At 34.9% G+C, this 17,164-nt stretch overlaps 2 protein-coding genes across 6 annotated transcripts in view; both read right to left on the bottom strand.

Annotated features, from left to right (window-relative positions):
* Window positions 1-14,107, bottom strand: part of LOC128018355 (PDZ and LIM domain protein 2-like) — a 53,424-nt gene extending 39,317 nt beyond the window's left edge. Inside the window, exon 1 of one of the 2 annotated variants that reach the window (XM_052603829.1) lies at window positions 13,842-14,107. The gene's annotated coding sequence lies outside the window, so the exon portion shown is untranslated. Of the gene's footprint in view, window positions 1-9,154; window positions 9,282-13,841 lie in introns of those variants that run through there. The other variant, XM_052603828.1, reaches the window with a different exon arrangement.
* Window positions 14,108-14,982: 875 nt separating this feature from the next.
* LOC128018354 (vinexin-like) overlaps window positions 14,983-17,164 on the bottom strand; it is a 38,140-nt gene continuing 35,958 nt past the window's right edge. For all 4 annotated transcript variants that reach the window (XM_052603824.1, XM_052603823.1, XM_052603827.1 and 1 more), the window contains 2 exons: window positions 16,770-16,876; window positions 14,983-16,393 (listed from right to left, as the gene is read on the bottom strand). In XM_052603824.1, coding sequence (XP_052459784.1) covers window positions 16,332-16,393; window positions 16,770-16,876 — 169 coding nt within the window. In that variant the 3' untranslated portion in view covers window positions 14,983-16,331. The remainder of the gene's footprint in view (window positions 16,394-16,769; window positions 16,877-17,164) is intronic.

The raw sequence follows: 17,164 nt of genomic DNA, 5'->3' as shown, positions 1-17,164 counted from the left end.
TGTGAAATAATGTTCCTTAAATCTACTTAAAGAAAACTGGGGAAGAAATTAGCCATGTACCAGACATAGGTCAAAACTACTTTAAATTCTTTGAATTCACACACACACACACACACACACACCTTTAAAGAGGAACTGGTACATTATTCAACTGGGGATGCAAATGAGCAGCAACACTACGACTATCAGTGGGAGTGCAGACCGTGATCTGCTGCCTGATACAGGAGGATATGTGGGTGCAAATGTGGCTTAAATGTATCTTTATCCCTTTAAGCACTGGCTTGCAGCAGCCTTGTAAAAGATCTCACCAAGGTGATGATGAACTACTTAACTGGCAGCTAAACATGCCTGGACTCTTTGATGGAAAGCTTCAAAAATGAACACTATTTGCTGTCAGCATGAAGTGTCGTCTGAAAATGCCTTTGATGTCAGTCAGCACATGATCTGTGATGTTTTATAGCTACTGTAAATATCTCAGATTGGAAATGCACTGTAAAACTACTGTTCTCAGGTGTGGACAGTTTGTTTTCCCTCCGATACTGAAATTAGGTTTCCAGCCTTTATCTCTCCCTGTCGGTCTGCTTGCTTACCCTGATTTGACCTTTGATAGTCTCAATGCAATGACCTTCTGATAGTCTCTTACGCAACAATGACAAAAATAAAGTCAATGTATACATCAAAAAAATTCAGTCATTCAAGAGCCGATCCACCAAACTCTTAAATTATCAGAACTATTTTCAGTCATACACTACACAAACTTAACACAAAATGTTAAATGAGAGTGCTTAAACTCGCGCTAGAATGAGAATTTAATATCAGCAATGAAAACATCTTATCAGTAGAAAAATATAACTTTCTAAAACATTTCAAGCACACCTCTGTTTCTTTCTTACTCACTCTCACATGTAAAGGACTCATCCAGGACTAATAATAACATAAATCTACTGAAATACAAACATTTGACTATGATCTCTACCATTCACACAGCATATAGTGTCATACCACCCAGACTTATTGTACATCTACAGTATACCAACTGTGTTTTGAAAAGACCGTATGACTCATACAGCCCTGATAATGATGTAATTAAAGAAAGAATTTAGAGAATCTGGCCATGTAAACACTGTAGATGGGTCAGCGTCTGTGTCACGCTGTCCTGAATTAATATCAACAGGAGAACGTGTGTGAAAGCCTGAAATTGGCTCCATACACGGGACAAACAAACCCGCACACCCGTTTGTCTCCCCTACCCAGCGTGACCCAGTTGAGGCTATGGATGTCACTGCATTCTTGGAGAGTTTGGTCGGAGGGAATGCAAATCTACCCCATCATTAGCTCTCCAGGCAATTAGCAGCCTTAACGATGTCTCTGTTCGGGAGGATCTCTCTTAATTACAGTGGGCTCTAGAGACTAGAGTCGTTGAGTTTTTATGTAATCACATAGGAGGCGGCAGCCACATTTCCCTCCCCTCAGAACCTCAATTAATCCAACATGCTAGTGAGGAGTCCTGGCTGCTTTTATTAGCATCGGCTGAGCACAACAGAACCTTACTAGATTCACAAAGAATCACTGAACTTTTCTGCTCTGATTGTAGAAGAGAAATTCTTGATTTGAATATAGTAATTAAGCCGTAAGAAAAGTGCATCGATGCCGTTCCATATTTTACTTGATAAAACCAAATCCATTAGGTGCCATCCTGCTGCAACACATGGCCCCTGACAATGGGATATCATAGCCATTACTGTTATGTGTTTTAGGACAGTTTGAACACTGTATTAACTAATCAGATTCCCAAACAAAAACTACTGATTTCAGTCATGCGTTAAATAAAGCTTATCACAAAACAATTTTGTTATTTTCTATAACTATTCAATAAATGATCAAAGAAGAAATTTGTGTTTTAAAAAAAAAAAAAGAATTTTATTCAGAAAACACGTATTAATTTTTATAAAAAAGTGACAAAGACAATTCTAATGTTATCAAAAGATTTCTATTTTACGTAAATAAATTTCAACTAACAAATTTGGCAGCACAACAGTTTTTAATACTGATATAATACTACTGTGAATGTAAATACTGAAAATGAATGTTTCTTGAGTGGCAAATCAGCGTATTAGAATGACTGGTAATACTTCACAATAACTATTCGCCATTCTGCTTCAGATGCAAAAAAAAATAATAATAATTATAATAAAAAAAAAACAGATCTGAATTTTATTCTTTTTCAGAGGCAGTGTATAAACGTGATTGACATAACGTGAGGTCACCTTTATTTTTTAACATGCAAAAATGTTGGACTTACTGTGCAATTACCTTTACTAGAGTTTTTACTAATGAACTGAGGAGTTGAATCTTGTGTGTTTGATTAGAGAGACATCCAAAATGTTCAGTGTTGGCGGTTCTCCAGGACTAGGATTGGGAAATACTGACTTATAATAATCAAACTGTAAGTGTACACTTCAGACCCCTTAAATCAACACATAAACATACCCAGAGCAGCAAACCTGTCCCTAACCTCACACAATATGTGCATGATCATGTGAATTAATGTCAAGCTTAATGTAAGCACTTTAACTGACATGAAATAATGATCTGTTAATCGTCGGGGAATATTTAATATGTTTATTAGTAAACATTACCAAGCACCTTATTCTCATGTCTGACTATTTGATTATATTAACTAATGATCTGTTAAGCATTATATAAAATTAATCATTTATCAATTAATGTTATTATAAAGTGTTACCCACGTATTTTAATTTCTTAACAGGAGAGGATTTTGGCACTTGCCTAATCCACAACAAACGATCAAGAGTTTGGACCTGGTTTTGAACCTTTTTCAGTGATTTTTTTTTTTTATAATTAAGGGAAGGAAAGGCAGGGAGGGTACTGTAGCTCTGCAAGATAAAAATAGACATTGTTCGGCTGACTGGGAAAGTGAAAGTATTTGCATCTCAAAAATAAAAGGAAGGTTTAGGGGTCCATATTGACATTTGTTGGCGTTTGCCAAAAGACCATTAGCGTGAGTTCCTTTTCCTTCAGCAAGAGGAAACTAAAGGAGATGGCAGAACGGAAAACTGGCAAACCCATTAACTGGTTATACACATTTAGATATATAGTAGCTGTGCTAACTGCATAGAAACATTGGATAAATTGATCCTCTTGCTGTCCTTATTAACAAAATGAAAGAAAACTGTCTGCTCGGCACAAATGTTTCCTAACAACACGCATGACCTATAGCTATTAACTTTTTGTTCCAGTCAGCATCAGTCCATGACAGCTCACAGGTTAGGGCTGACAGGGACTAGTTTTACTGGTTCAAACTGGCCAACTTTCCCTCACCTTGCATTTTTTCACAGACAACTCACAGTGATAGCGTTCTACCTCAGAACTGTAAAAATGGCATGTAAACTATTTGGTCAACTAGTTTCTGATGAAAAGCCAGTAATCCAGGATCTGAACGCGTGGTGTTGATGTGAATGAGTCACGGCTTTAGAAAAGTGTTGTATCAGTGATGCACTGAAATACAGAATTTTAAATGAAAACTGAAACTAGAGCTGCATGATTCTGAATAAATTGAATATTATGATTTATCTTCCTCAGTTTAAAAACGCTCATGAAAACATTAAGTTATTCAGACAAATCCTAAACACTAGTCTAAACTAAATGCAATTTACAAAAGTGTCTGAATAAATTGATTCAGTTAATGCAGAAAGTCAATAAAAATATGTAGATATGTATGGAAATATGTAAACAAAGTTCAAATTTATATGAAAATATTTAGCTTTCACCATTTTGAGGTAGTATGTCAGAATATTCAAGAATATTTGTAACACAATGGTGAGAACAAGAAATGAATGTCTTTTCAAGGTCTATGTTTCTGTTTTTAGATCGGTTTCTGCTTATATTTTCAACCCATTATGTCTTTCTTAGTACAGTTTAATGGCATTTTGACTTAAATTGCAATGGTTATTTTAGTGCATCCCAAATCAAAATCAACCCTACAATAAAGCAATGCCTCTAGGTTTGTATTGTGAGCTACATCATGAGGAAAATGACCTTTTACACTCACATACCCAAAATACTCTGGGCAGGAATTGGCCAGGGCTGAGAGACTGTCAAAAAACATTTGCGTAGTTACAGCAGTTTCACGTCCAAGTGAATGGGTGTTGGTGTCTGTGAAAGAGAGAATGCATAAAGCTGTCTTTTTTGTATGGTACATTGGCACTCAGTTTAAACTTGAGAAGGTCAAAGGATTTCTGAGCCAGTGAAGCCTGACGTGCCAAACATAAGGTTTTAGCACCCATCACTACAAAGTTAGTTTGAGGAGAGCGAAACAGTACAAACTCACTAAACCCATTAAGTCTTCGTTTACTTATTTTAAAAAAAAATTAAGCCTATTTTAGTACTAATAATATGTTTTAGCATCTTGAATTTCACATCCAGAATAATTAAGGCTACAGAAGATATACAGGATGGAGGAATCTAAGTAATCCTAATTGGAATACTGTATTGAATCAGTTAATTGATTTAAATCCAACGGTGTAATGAATAAAACAATCATTCAAATTTGAATCAAATTGTGTACTGAATCATTTCAAGTTTTGCAAAATTGCTTGAATCGAATCCCATTGAACCATGAATCAAACCATCATCAAGTAAAACATTTTTGTACTGCACCGTTCACAATACACTTTGTGAAAATGCAACTTTACGGGAAAAATCACAATGTTTGTGTTGTTTATACTTTATATTTTCACAGCGAACCATTGCATTTAGCAAATTAAAGCTTTCTTTATTTTGTGATGATTTAAACAAGCAGTTGAGATTTGCTCTCTCTGGGTAGATTACATGAAAATTGTAATGCCTTTCATAGACATTGAAACATAGTTATGTAACCTACTGAGTGATGATTCATATAAAAATGTATGTGTTCATCAGTAGTTGATGCAAAGCTGAAACACATTTTGTAAATCCAGTGGATCTTTCTATGTGCAGATATATTAGGGATCCACTGATAGACGAGGCTTTCAAACACTCTCACTTCAGGTGTGCATCTGTGTGATCGCTTGTGAAGAGCATGGAGAGCCAATCACGGTCATATCTGTTCAGCGAGTGAACACAATGGCTGGCCAATCAGTGGTGTTTAAGAATCCGCTCAACAGTGCCCAAATTTTAACGGGAAATTGACTTTTTAAAATTACAGTACTGACGGTCGGTACTTTTGACAACACTAATATATTTTAATTTTTGCATTGCGTTCCATAACTGAGAAAACCGGATGCAAAAATGCTGCTCATTTTGCATAACTGTCATGAAAATAATGCAGAAAATAATTCTGCTTCCTTCAGAGTAAAAACTGTGTGACCAGACAGTAAGATCAGCCAGGAAGCTCTCTGACTGAAATAGCATGCAAATGAGGATACTGAAACTGAAATGAACCCTAGATATTCACTATAAGCATCACATCCAGTACTTTGAGAAATGTCAGGACATCTGGTTGTGCTGCAATCACTGTTCCTGCAACCACTCAAACTTCTCCATGGCATATAGAAATCAGAAAGCATTCCAGGTTCAAACTTAAGGATTGTCTCCTATTTTGCAAGGGTTTCTCGTGTTATTATCAAAAAGCTCTCTAATATCAAAACACAGTATGATCATCCTGTTTAAACAAACAGGTTTAGTTAGTGTTGAGTTGAGTTTAGCCAAAGCAAATGTACTGTGCGCAATTTTACCCTGAGGTTAGTCTCTGGAATAATTGTGAAACCTTTAATAAGGTTGAATAATTATTTTATTTCCACATAGAAAACACCTTGAATGACTCATCATGTACTAAAAAGTTGTTCTCCAAAAGTAATGGGAGAAGACGCCAATTCCAGTATTCAGATATGTGGGAAGTTATTATATCAGAAGCAGATATAAAACAGTTTTGAATGAAGCAAATGTATTCAGTGGGTGTTTGTGCGCCTGTGCAACGCTATATTCCCAAACTTTGCCATCATTTGACAGGCATTGTTTTTGTTTTTTTTGCATTGCATCTAAACAAAACTGGTGGAAGATGTGAATGAAGATTTCTACAGGACATGATCAAAACTGCAGATGTGGCTGGAATATTAGCATATTGAACACTCACACACACACACACACACTCTTCAACGTCATCCAACAGCTCTAAAATAGCCAGGATGTTTCCACAGCTCAGTCTTCCTGAAATACAGAGGAATCAGATATTACGCACACACTTTCATTTCACCCATGTTCACAATTGACTAACTTTTATAGCCGTTTTTATTTGAGCATTTTGGATTTAAATTAATTCCAACCGTTCTAATTATAAATAAATACACTCAAACATCTCAGGAAGTGGACAGTTTCTTATTCTAGTAATACTGAAAATATAGACAAGAATAATACAAAAAATTTAAATTTAACTTGAAGCCTTTAGTGAGTGGTCTACAATTTAATGAACATTATAGGGGAAATCGAATTCCCAAAACATTCCTCAAAGGTTGTGTAAAACAACTTTTTACTTCATCAAAAACAACTGAGCACAGTGAGCCGTTTCGGTGCATGTGTCTTTAAATGATAATGAGCTACTGCTCACCCCGCCCCTCTCTTCTGTTTTTTGTATACTCAGTGACGCTGCTCCCGGTGTGAATGCGCTCATTCGTTAAAAGATATGCACTGCTCAAACACCACTTACACTTGTGGTGTGAAAACGGCCTTATGTTTACTTTTACATCCAACTACAAAACAGCAGCATTGCTTGAGAGACATTGTTGTCATTACAGCTGCTCGAGCGTGGAGAAAATGACACCGTGTACAAGAATCTTTATTGCCAAGGAATTGTTCTTGGTGACAGAAGCTTCCAGTATACAGACAGGTTGACAAGACACAGATACAGTAGCAAAAAAAAAAAAAAAAAATAAGCAAGTACGAATAAATATGTAAAAACTATACACAATAGACAAGTGACATTAAACAGTATTTTGTATGTACAGTGCTATTGACAAATTATGCAAGGGAATGTGGGTAGATGTAAGATATATTAAGTCACTAACATATAATAAATCTAAGTATATAGTTGGGTAATACGGAACAGTGCGTCAGCGGTTGTGGGAGAACCTGAGCAATATGACGTCATTTCATATTTACTTTATTTTATACACTTGACAATCATGCAATGGGAAATTAAGACCATGTCAATAAAAGTTTTATTTTGCAGAGCAATTTTTTTTCAATTCATGTTTTTGCTCATATTGCATGAATTGTTCTGTTGTTTGTAATTTCTTTGTTTTTTTTATTATAATTATTACTGGAAAAAATACGAAGCAACGTTTACTTGAGAATTATTAGATGACTACAAACCATTATTTACTAGCATTTAACATAAAGGAGGGATCAGTAACATTAACTCTTGCTAAGGAAGTTAAAAATTAGTATCAAAAACAGTGAAATGGTTCAAAAGGAGTATCAGATGCTTTTATCTAAATCTATCCAACTTAAGGTGCACCGCATTTCAGTTCATGACCTTGGCACGGCTAATGTCTTTAACTGTCTTCGCCACAAATAAAGTAACCAGGGTGTGTTCGGAGTTTAAATAACGCTTCAGGATTACAATCAAAAGGATTCAAAGTATGAGCCGACAGTCATAAATCAGTACACTGAGCCTACAGTGTTGCTGCACACGCCATGCCTACAGAACATACTATGCTTTTTCTCCCATGATCCACTCCCATGTGTGATCTTAACAGTGTCGCACCTGCCCAGCACACACCCAGTCCGGACAGCAACACAACTCCTCCCCATTCTGGTTAACACACGCCAGAATAAAACATTCCTCACATTCTTATCACATTCAGTGGAGTCAACATTGATACCTTCCATCCCATTGCTGATGAAGAAACACCAAACAACACCTCACGACGAGAAGAAAAGTACGCAAAAGATACCGGGTGGAGACGAACAATACAAGACATGAGCTCAGTCTGAATAAAGGACAGGCAGTTATTAGAAAATTTCACTGAATGGATCAATACAATTGTGCATTCCAGTGGTGGCTAATTACCGTCAGTTTTCAATATTATTTGGTATTTATAGCTTTATGATGGGAGTTATGTGAAGCAGCTCAACATCTCAACATGTTATGTATGATATGTTTGGCTGTCATAGAAACAGAACAAGATATTACAATCGTGACTCAAGAGCAGGAGGTATTCACAAGCTCTGCGTTCTGACAAGTATGATACGTTCTTACCCACGGGCCACAAAAAGCTTGGAAAAAACTAAATGGAAAACTATTAGTTAATAGACTCATGGTCCTCTGGTTTACAAGTCATAGAATAACACAGGACTGTCACGATAGCAACATTTCAGCAGTTCATACCAATACTAGTAATGTCATTAAGATGTTTTCAGAAATGTGAGTATTAAACTGCATTAAGTTTAAAATCTATTTTATTTGATTTACATATAGTTCATTTGCTTTAAGTTAAACTGACTGTAACATTTAAATCAAATTATAGATTAAATTATACTAAAATTAAAAAAATGTTAAATAAAACCAAATTAAATCAAATTAAAAGTTAAAATATAAATATAAATCAATTTATATTAAATTACATCAAAAGTTCAATTTAATGCTAAATCCAAATAAAGATTAAATACAATTAAAGTTTGAATTTAAATCAAATTAAAATTAAAAGATTCATTATATAACATTAAAAGGTAGATTCAACATGATCAAATTAAAGATAAAAAAAATTACACCAAGTAAAAAAAAGTGAAATTAAACTTAAATCAAATTAAAAGTTAAAATATAAATATAAATCAATTTATATTAAATCAAAAGTTCAATTTAATGCTAAATCCAAATAAAAAATGCATTACAATTAAAGATTAAATTCAAATCAAATTAAATCATTAAATTAAATTCAAAGTTAGGTAAATGAAAGATTATATTACATTGAAAGTTCAATTCAAAATTACATTTAAATGCAACTTAAAATGTTTAATTTAAATCAAGTTAAAACAGTCAAATTCAGTTAAAATAAATGACATTGCATTTAAATTTGATTCAAATGTAACTTTTAAAGTTTAATATGTAAGGTTATGTATCCAAACCTCTTGAAAAGTAACAGTGACACGAGCTCACCACAATAGAGATGAAGTCTCAGTCCAGAGCCAGTGTGCAGGCTTCTCCTTTGAGCTTTCCAGACACAGTCACAGAAACAGTGCACTTATCTGTATTTCCAGGCACAGCCATGAACTCAGAACTGACTCATCTGAACCGACTCAATAGCAACGAGAAGCAGTGGTTAAACTCTGCCGTGACTTTTTGCAAAGGAAGTGGTTAGAGAAGACCCAGTTTTTGGTCAGAAGTATGGCTGCAATCGAGCATAAGTTTTAGGCCTTAATTTCAACAGAAAACATGGGGTAGATTTTGCCCTGAACAGAGAAACTGTGGTGCAGACAGACATACGCCATCATTACGACTACCATATTATCCTGTTCACTGACTTTAAATAAGAACGCAGACAGCCTTTAACTGCTACAAAACAGAAAGACAGCATACAGGAAATGTGGTAAGAGACAGAAATCCAACAATGAGATGAACAAACAACTGAAAGTACTAGAAATGAGAAACACAACCACTCCTCCTCATCCTCAATGAGAGGGTGCAGCTTTTTGTGCTGTTTTTGAGTGACAGTCACTATGTGATGCCCTTATACCTTATAAGGAGATGGTTTGTGCATTTATTATGCTAATAACCCACATTATGATGCAGTCACATTAAACTTCACAGTTAAGTAAAAAAATGAGCTTGTGCAAAGAAGTGTCTCGCCTTCGGAAGATCAAGTTTAATGCACTTAATGCAACTTGCGAATTCATACAGAAAGGTGACGTTAAGTCGGTGAGAACATAAACGTCAAACATTTACTTGATAAACTGGTTTGTTCAAAGGGAAAGTAGATGGAGTAGATGGCATATTTTCACATTCGTAATTAATTATTTGTGATTGATCTAAAAATATAAGTCCTACAGCATGACATCATATCCAGCTGCCAAATTACTTGCACGCTTCATGCGTACTGTGAACACACTTTTGTATGAAATGGATTATTGACCTTCAGAACCAAAACAAATGCGTGCCTGTGCACCGCCGGTGGATACTTCTGCCTGAGAACCTCTTCTGCAGATAAAAGAAAATATGTGCACACAATTATGAATTGAAAGAGACAGTCAGTCTCTTTCATCATCAACAGCTGACAACAGATCATATCAGAGCAGACAATTTCCTGTGTATCTGAGCATGTTGTGCAAATTCTTGCTAAACCAGAGAAAGACTAGAAACTTTGCACATCCTGAAAGCATACAAAAATGTGGTTTTAGAAAAAAAAAAAAGTTCAGCTTGGTTCCCACTATGAAGTAACCATCAGAATATAGAACGGTATGGAATAGCTGCTTTGTATGGGATGTTATTTTGTGGTCTAGATGAACATTTATGATCAAAACCATAAATGCAGCTGACAGGGTTTTAGTGGAGAGACATGTGCAATTATAAGACATGTTTGTGGACGTTATGTCTTCCATGGCCTATTAGCACTCTGGGTATATCTGAATACAGAGAGAAAGAAAGTTTCATTCTCAGGGGATGTTTACACGAGCTGAACTTCGAATGCGTTTTGGGGCCCTAAAAACACAAACTTTGGAAAATGGGTTTTAAAGTGCAAGTTTTTGAAAACAATACCGTTATTAGGGATCCAACAATACTAGGGGTGCGCGATAAATATCATGTGATAATTAATGCGCATCTCTTCAGTAAAGCCGGTTTTCTAATCAGCGGTAAATTCCATCAGGTGCATGGTTTCATAAGAGCCGCTGTTACAACACAGAGCTGTTGTTAACTGACTAGATGCGCAAATAAACGCTGATAATGAACGTGGATTTGCGCGTCTAGTCAGTTAACAATGGCTCTGTGTAGTAACAGCGGCTCTATGTGAAATCACCCACCTGATGGAATTTACCGCTGATTAGAGAACCGGCTTTACTGACGAGATGCGCATTAATTATCGAACAATATTTATCGCGCACCCCTGAACAATACAACTTTTTCAGAAACGATACAGAAAATTCTGAGTATCTGCCGATACCGATGCAGTTTTCTTTTTGAATCAATGTAGAATTTCTATACTTCTTTCTATACTTCTGTGTTTATCATCAGTCTTTTGTGTGTAAAACACAATCTACCACATATGAACAACTTTATTTTAATGAAAAATAACAAATGAAAAAATATATAATCATAATCCATGACAAAAAATACTATTATGAACTAGGTTAGTGGATAATTCAGCAGCAAAAGATACTCTAGATTCTAGACAAATCACAGGTGCACAATAATTTTATAAAATCTAGTGAAATATTTGATTTACTAATAAAAGTGAATAAGTCTAAAAGCTGGTAAAATGTTACACATTGTTCTTTGAATTGTTGTAAAATACATTGATGAAAAAAAACATGTAAAAGACTATGCTGCTATTTTTCTTTTAATTTCGCACTTCTGACCAGTGTTATTTTAGAATTATACTCTTATATTTTTAATTATTAGTTTGAATGAGCTTGTTTTTTTTCAGTTTTCATTTTTGTTATGTGCTTTTGACATTTTTTTTAATTTTTCAGAACAAGTTTTTTTATCCATTTTCAGTTAGTCATTTTAGTGCTTTAGGGTAAAATTTTTAATAATCATAAGGTTTACTCTAATTATTATTATCATCATCTAGGTTTTTTTTTTTCATTTATTTTAGCTTTATTTAAATTAACAAACATATCTTCAGTCATCTAATAGTTTTGTTTACAATAACCCAGTTACTGACATTCACACTATTGTTTACAGTGCCAGTAAATCTTATAACAAACAAAAAGTAAACATGAATGAGAAGAATGTGTGTTTTGGAGTGATGGACGTAAAGCATTGGGGGATGAGATGAGAAGGATTGCACAGGTGGAGACAATAGAGAAGTACAAAAGCTCTCTCAAAGGGTTTGGTCAATGCACAGACACGTGAGGACAGAAACATCAATTCAAAAGTACTGCTCAGTCATCATTCACATTCAGTGCCCAGCCTCGAAACTGCAGTCTGCTCACTTCAGACCTGCAGAGAGCTGTGCTACAGCAGCAATAAAGGAGCAACTGGTAGAACCTGGGCATTTTTTAAAGTAACTTATGATAAGTCAGACATTTACTAATTTCTGAGTCTGGCCATTTGTGTCTGGACAGTGTTGATGCCTTAATCTGTAACTTTTCACATTATTCTGCATAACTGAATCCAAAACATTCCAGTCCGTCCCGGGGCAAAAAACCCCAACTTGCATGCAATGAAATCCATTGCATACCCTAAAAATTTCATAAACAACCATGTACTGTACATGCACTTATGAATCCCAGTCTATTTAAAGGCTACTATCAAGCAGAAGTATGCATCTTAAAACTAAATGAGCTGCCCTGCCTAGACAACATTTTTGAGCATCATAAGCACACAAACTCAAGTGTTTCCAGTTACTTAATCTCTTAATGATGTAAATTACACTAATGTATTCTGGTCTCTCATCTGTTCAAATCTGATTTCATTCCAATGTTAAAAAAAAAAAAAAATATTTGGAGTAGTGCTCTTTCTGGTGCTCTTTGGTCATTTTTCACCCAGAAACATTATCGGGGTTTTTTTTATTTTTTAAGCAGAATGGTATGAAACCTAGTAAAGGTTTTGCCGTGTGCTATGAGAAAAAAAAGAGCTTGGTTCAAAAAAGGTTAAATGGTCCCGAAAGAAAAACTTTTGGTACTGCACCCTTACGAGATCTTACTGAAAGCTTGTTTTCAGAGATATCAACCTCAAATTTGGAACACAACTTGTTTAGGTTTATGACTCAGATTTTCTCACAGTTTTAGAATAAAACATATTTTGGAAAATATATTTCATATAAAACGTCACATTTACATTTATTCATTTAATTAGCAGACACTTTTATCCAAAGCGACTTACAAATGAAGACATGAAACATTAAAATAGTGTTTTTGTTAATCTTTCATAATTTAACTTCTATTATTTATTTATTTTTCACTTTAGCTTCAGCAATAATTAGCCAAGTAAAGTAAAATAAAAAGACTGTGCTCGAAAGCATTCAAGGCTTATGACAGTTTAAGCTGGAAATTTCCATTTAAGGTCTATGCTCAAAAAGTGGTTAACAGGCAATAAAATATAACATTAAAATATAAAATAAAATATATAAAATAAAATACATAAGTCAAATAAATCTGTCATTTTTGACTGCCATGTGAAGAGCACCAAAGAGTTAAATTCCACCTAGTTTGTTCTCTTTGGTCTTTGTGGCAGTATGATAAATACAATGTCTGAACCTTTTTTAATTTTACTTTTTGTCTAGTTAACTTTCCTTAATCTACAGTGGTTTGGTTCCTTTCGTCTTGCTTAAAATGTGCTTTGAAAACAGTAAACAGTAGTATCACACTGAAAGTGTGTGATGTTGGACTAGACGCTCCTCTGAATTGAGCTGCAGGGTTACAGCAGATGACACTTTAGATCATTTCCATCACTTAAACACGCTGAAACAGTCATTTGTTCTCTCATTTCTGCGTGGGGCAGTCACCCGGAGTCAGGCTTTTCAGTGAAGACTCGGATCCAGTGCATGAGTAAGAGTGAAAGACTAAAGGATGCTGAACCGATGCCATGCTTCTCACGCGATGATGATATAGATATCACATCTGAACAAATACAGCCCAGTAACACTGCATATTTGGTTATAATATTAAGGAAAATAAGCACTTACCTGGTAAAACGTTGGCGCGCGCGGTTAGGAGTAATCACAACAGTGCGTGTGGCACCTGTGCGGGTGACGTCAAAAACACGCACGCGTCCTGTGTGAGCGCGGAGAGAGTTGCTCTGTCCGCTTTCTAAAGCAAACCTGACTCAGACACTTTCAGTGCGTCAGTTTTTAGGCTGCGCGCTCCATGTGACCAAATTCCCACACCGCCCAGTTTTTTGTTTTTTTTCGACCTTACCCCGAGAATGTTTTTGCTGTATGATGATGCTCTCCACTCACACGCCACGTGTTGCTGTCAAAATAAAGGCGAGGGGTGCGCGAGGGGGGGGACGCGGGGCGTGTCCGAGTAGGTGGGATGAAATAGAAATATGATTTTAAAAGCGAATATTTATAACACTCTGTGCCAGTGCGCCACCTGCTGGCGGTGACGAGAAAGCCTTATTTATTGAAGTTTAAATATAAGACTCTAAATTCGCATTAAAATAAAATAAATCAATGATTTTATTCAGAAAGAATACATGGAATTGATCAAAAATGACCGTAAAGACATTTATATTTCAAATAAATGCTGTTCTTTTGAACTTTCTATTCTTTAAGAATAGAAAAAAAAAATGTTTTCAACACTGATGATAATAATAAGAAATGCTTCTTTAGGACCAGATCAGCATATTAGAATGATTTCTGAAGAATCATGAGGCTGGAATAATTGCTGTTGAAAACTTTAAGAAAATGTCATAAAAATAGCTGTTATTACTGTTTTTGATTTGATCAAATAAATGCAGCAGATAATTATACAAAATGTATATAAATTAAAATCCTATTATTTAATTAAAAAAATATTTTAGAAAACACTATGAAAAATAATACTAATATTACAAGTATACCAAATCTACCATAAACCCTATTTTAAAATATATAATTAAATTTATAATATATAATAACATTGGCCTTTTCACCCACATATATCTGTCATCATGTTCTCAAGACTGGTTATTTAATTAGTTTCATACAAATAGATGCGTTGACTAATGAGAGACAGCAGCAGAAGCATTTACTGAAGCAGGTGCTGCAAGACATTTACTCTTCAGACTGGACTATGAAGAAAATAAATAATTGATTCGAGGAGTGAAAGTAACAAGCACTCTAATGTTTTTCATTATTTATTTGATCAATATCAAAATCTGTGAGTACCAATATATTGTGTCAATAAAAATATATATTATCTTTTTTTCCATTATTTGATAACTGTCTGATAACGATTCAATGATCTGTACAACAAGATGCAGTCAGCTACTTCAGTTCCCAGAAAATTAAAAACAAAGACAAAGTGAGTTAATGATGGCATCTTCCACAACCATTTTTAAAGCCAACATAAACCATCAGTAAACTCTGGCTCCTGTCTTAAAACCTGTGCACATGTTCTTTGACATGAAAAACACACACTGACTTCATTTTAAAGTGTCATTTGCATCCTGCATAATCATAAGAGCTCATGACTTATGTATATATGTTTAGTTCTTGGTGTAAGCATTATATATATATATATATATATATATATATATATATATATATATATATATAGATACATATGCTTAAGTTAAGATATACTGTATTCTCTGAAATCTTACGTTATACAATTTTGTCCCTTAAAGTAAATGACTCTTGTTTAGTAATGTTTACTGGAAAACAAGACAAAATACTGCTTAAGGTTTTGTGTGTGTGTGTGAGTGAAACATACAAACATGCAAATCATGATGTTCTTCTGATCCTGAAGACTGAGCCTGCATTAACATTTTCAGCTGAATATGGTTTTAAGTCATTTATATATATCTCATATCATATACTGTTGTTTTTTTTCACTAAACAGAAGACTTTTACTTGTATAAAAGAGTTTGAAACTGGCAACACGTTCCCTTTCCTAAAGTTTAAGAGAATGGCATGCTTGATTTGTTACAAAAACACTTTAAGACAACTGCATTAGCGCTTACAGACACTTGATAATGATTGTGAAAACTGCGGTTGTGTTTCTATTATGATGTGGCAATCAGCTAAGCCTGTGCAAAAAGGGTAATAATAACTGAGATGAGAATGAAAAAATAAAATAAAGTAGTTTTAACTAGGTGTCCCATCCAGATCCTCAGGATATGTAGTGTTCAAGGGCAATGTTGCTACAAATCTGAAACCAAAATGGAGGTAAACTTTACAAAGAAGTTAAAATGAAGTCATCTTCGATAACGTGAATAGAATAGTGGACAACTGTAAATAAATGTAAGGATCTTCAAAGCGTAATGCAGTGTGGCTTCATCACGTGAGTGGTCAAACACAGCGGTGTCCAGCGTCTGTGAGGAGAGCAGTGCACATGCTTTGTGAAGGAAGTTTGTGTGTGTGAAGAGGGCAGTGGTTTTGTGTTTCGTGTACAGAGGCAGTGCAGACCGACAGTATTTGGCATTGATTAGTGGTTGAGTCTGTAGTGTCAGTGAGGATTGGTGGAAGCTCTTAAACTGGTGCCACATAGTTTCCAGGGAATGTTCCAAAAGCTTGGGTCCTCTCAGACATACCTGACAGGAAAAGAAAAATGCCATGTCATTTAAGCAAGAAAACCTCTGGTACAAAACAGCTACCAACCATTTTGCTAGCACATTATGGTAAATTAAACTGTTGTAATATTAGACTTGGCCAATAGAAGGCAGCACAGTTCTGGCACTGACACTGCTCTTAAAATCTTTAAAAAGATGCATTCAGTACAACTACACTAAAAATAACACAAAAAGTTTGATGCTTGAAGTCAATTTAGGCATTGCAATAATATTATCAAATATAAAATGAAATCAATAGGGTACCAATATATAATGCATTGTTATGGTTGATCGCATTACATCTCGTTCAAGTCAGAAGTTCTTGGCCGGAATAAACTGAAAAGTGAAGCAAGCTTACCTACAAACCAGCCGTCATCACACTTCTCCATGACCTGAACGAGGTCTCCCTCTCTCAGCTCCAGCTCGTCTCTGTTCTGGGGTTTATAGTTGTAAACTGCTTTATAGCTGAATGCAAAGAGGGAAAAATAAAAATAAAGAATAATGACAAAGGGTGAAGAGTGAAATCAGTAGCTGGATTATCCCAGGATAGTTTCTACATTCTTAAAGGGACAGTTCACACAATAGTAAATTTTGTCATATTTTACTCTCCATGTAATTCTTAACCTCATGACTTGCAGATTCACAGCAAGATGGCAAGTAAACAGAGAGGTTTAAATTTTATTTTTACTAAAATATCCCTTTAAACAGTCATAAAACTAATAAATGATATTTCTGTCTGTTTGAATTCGGTCA

Source organism: Carassius gibelio, chromosome A8 (assembly GCF_023724105.1).
Source record: "Carassius gibelio isolate Cgi1373 ecotype wild population from Czech Republic chromosome A8, carGib1.2-hapl.c, whole genome shotgun sequence".
NCBI classification, from domain to species: Eukaryota; Metazoa; Chordata; class Actinopteri; order Cypriniformes; family Cyprinidae; genus Carassius; species Carassius gibelio.
The sequence above is the reverse complement of the archived record's forward strand: the minus strand, read 5'-3'. Positions and strand labels throughout refer to the sequence as shown.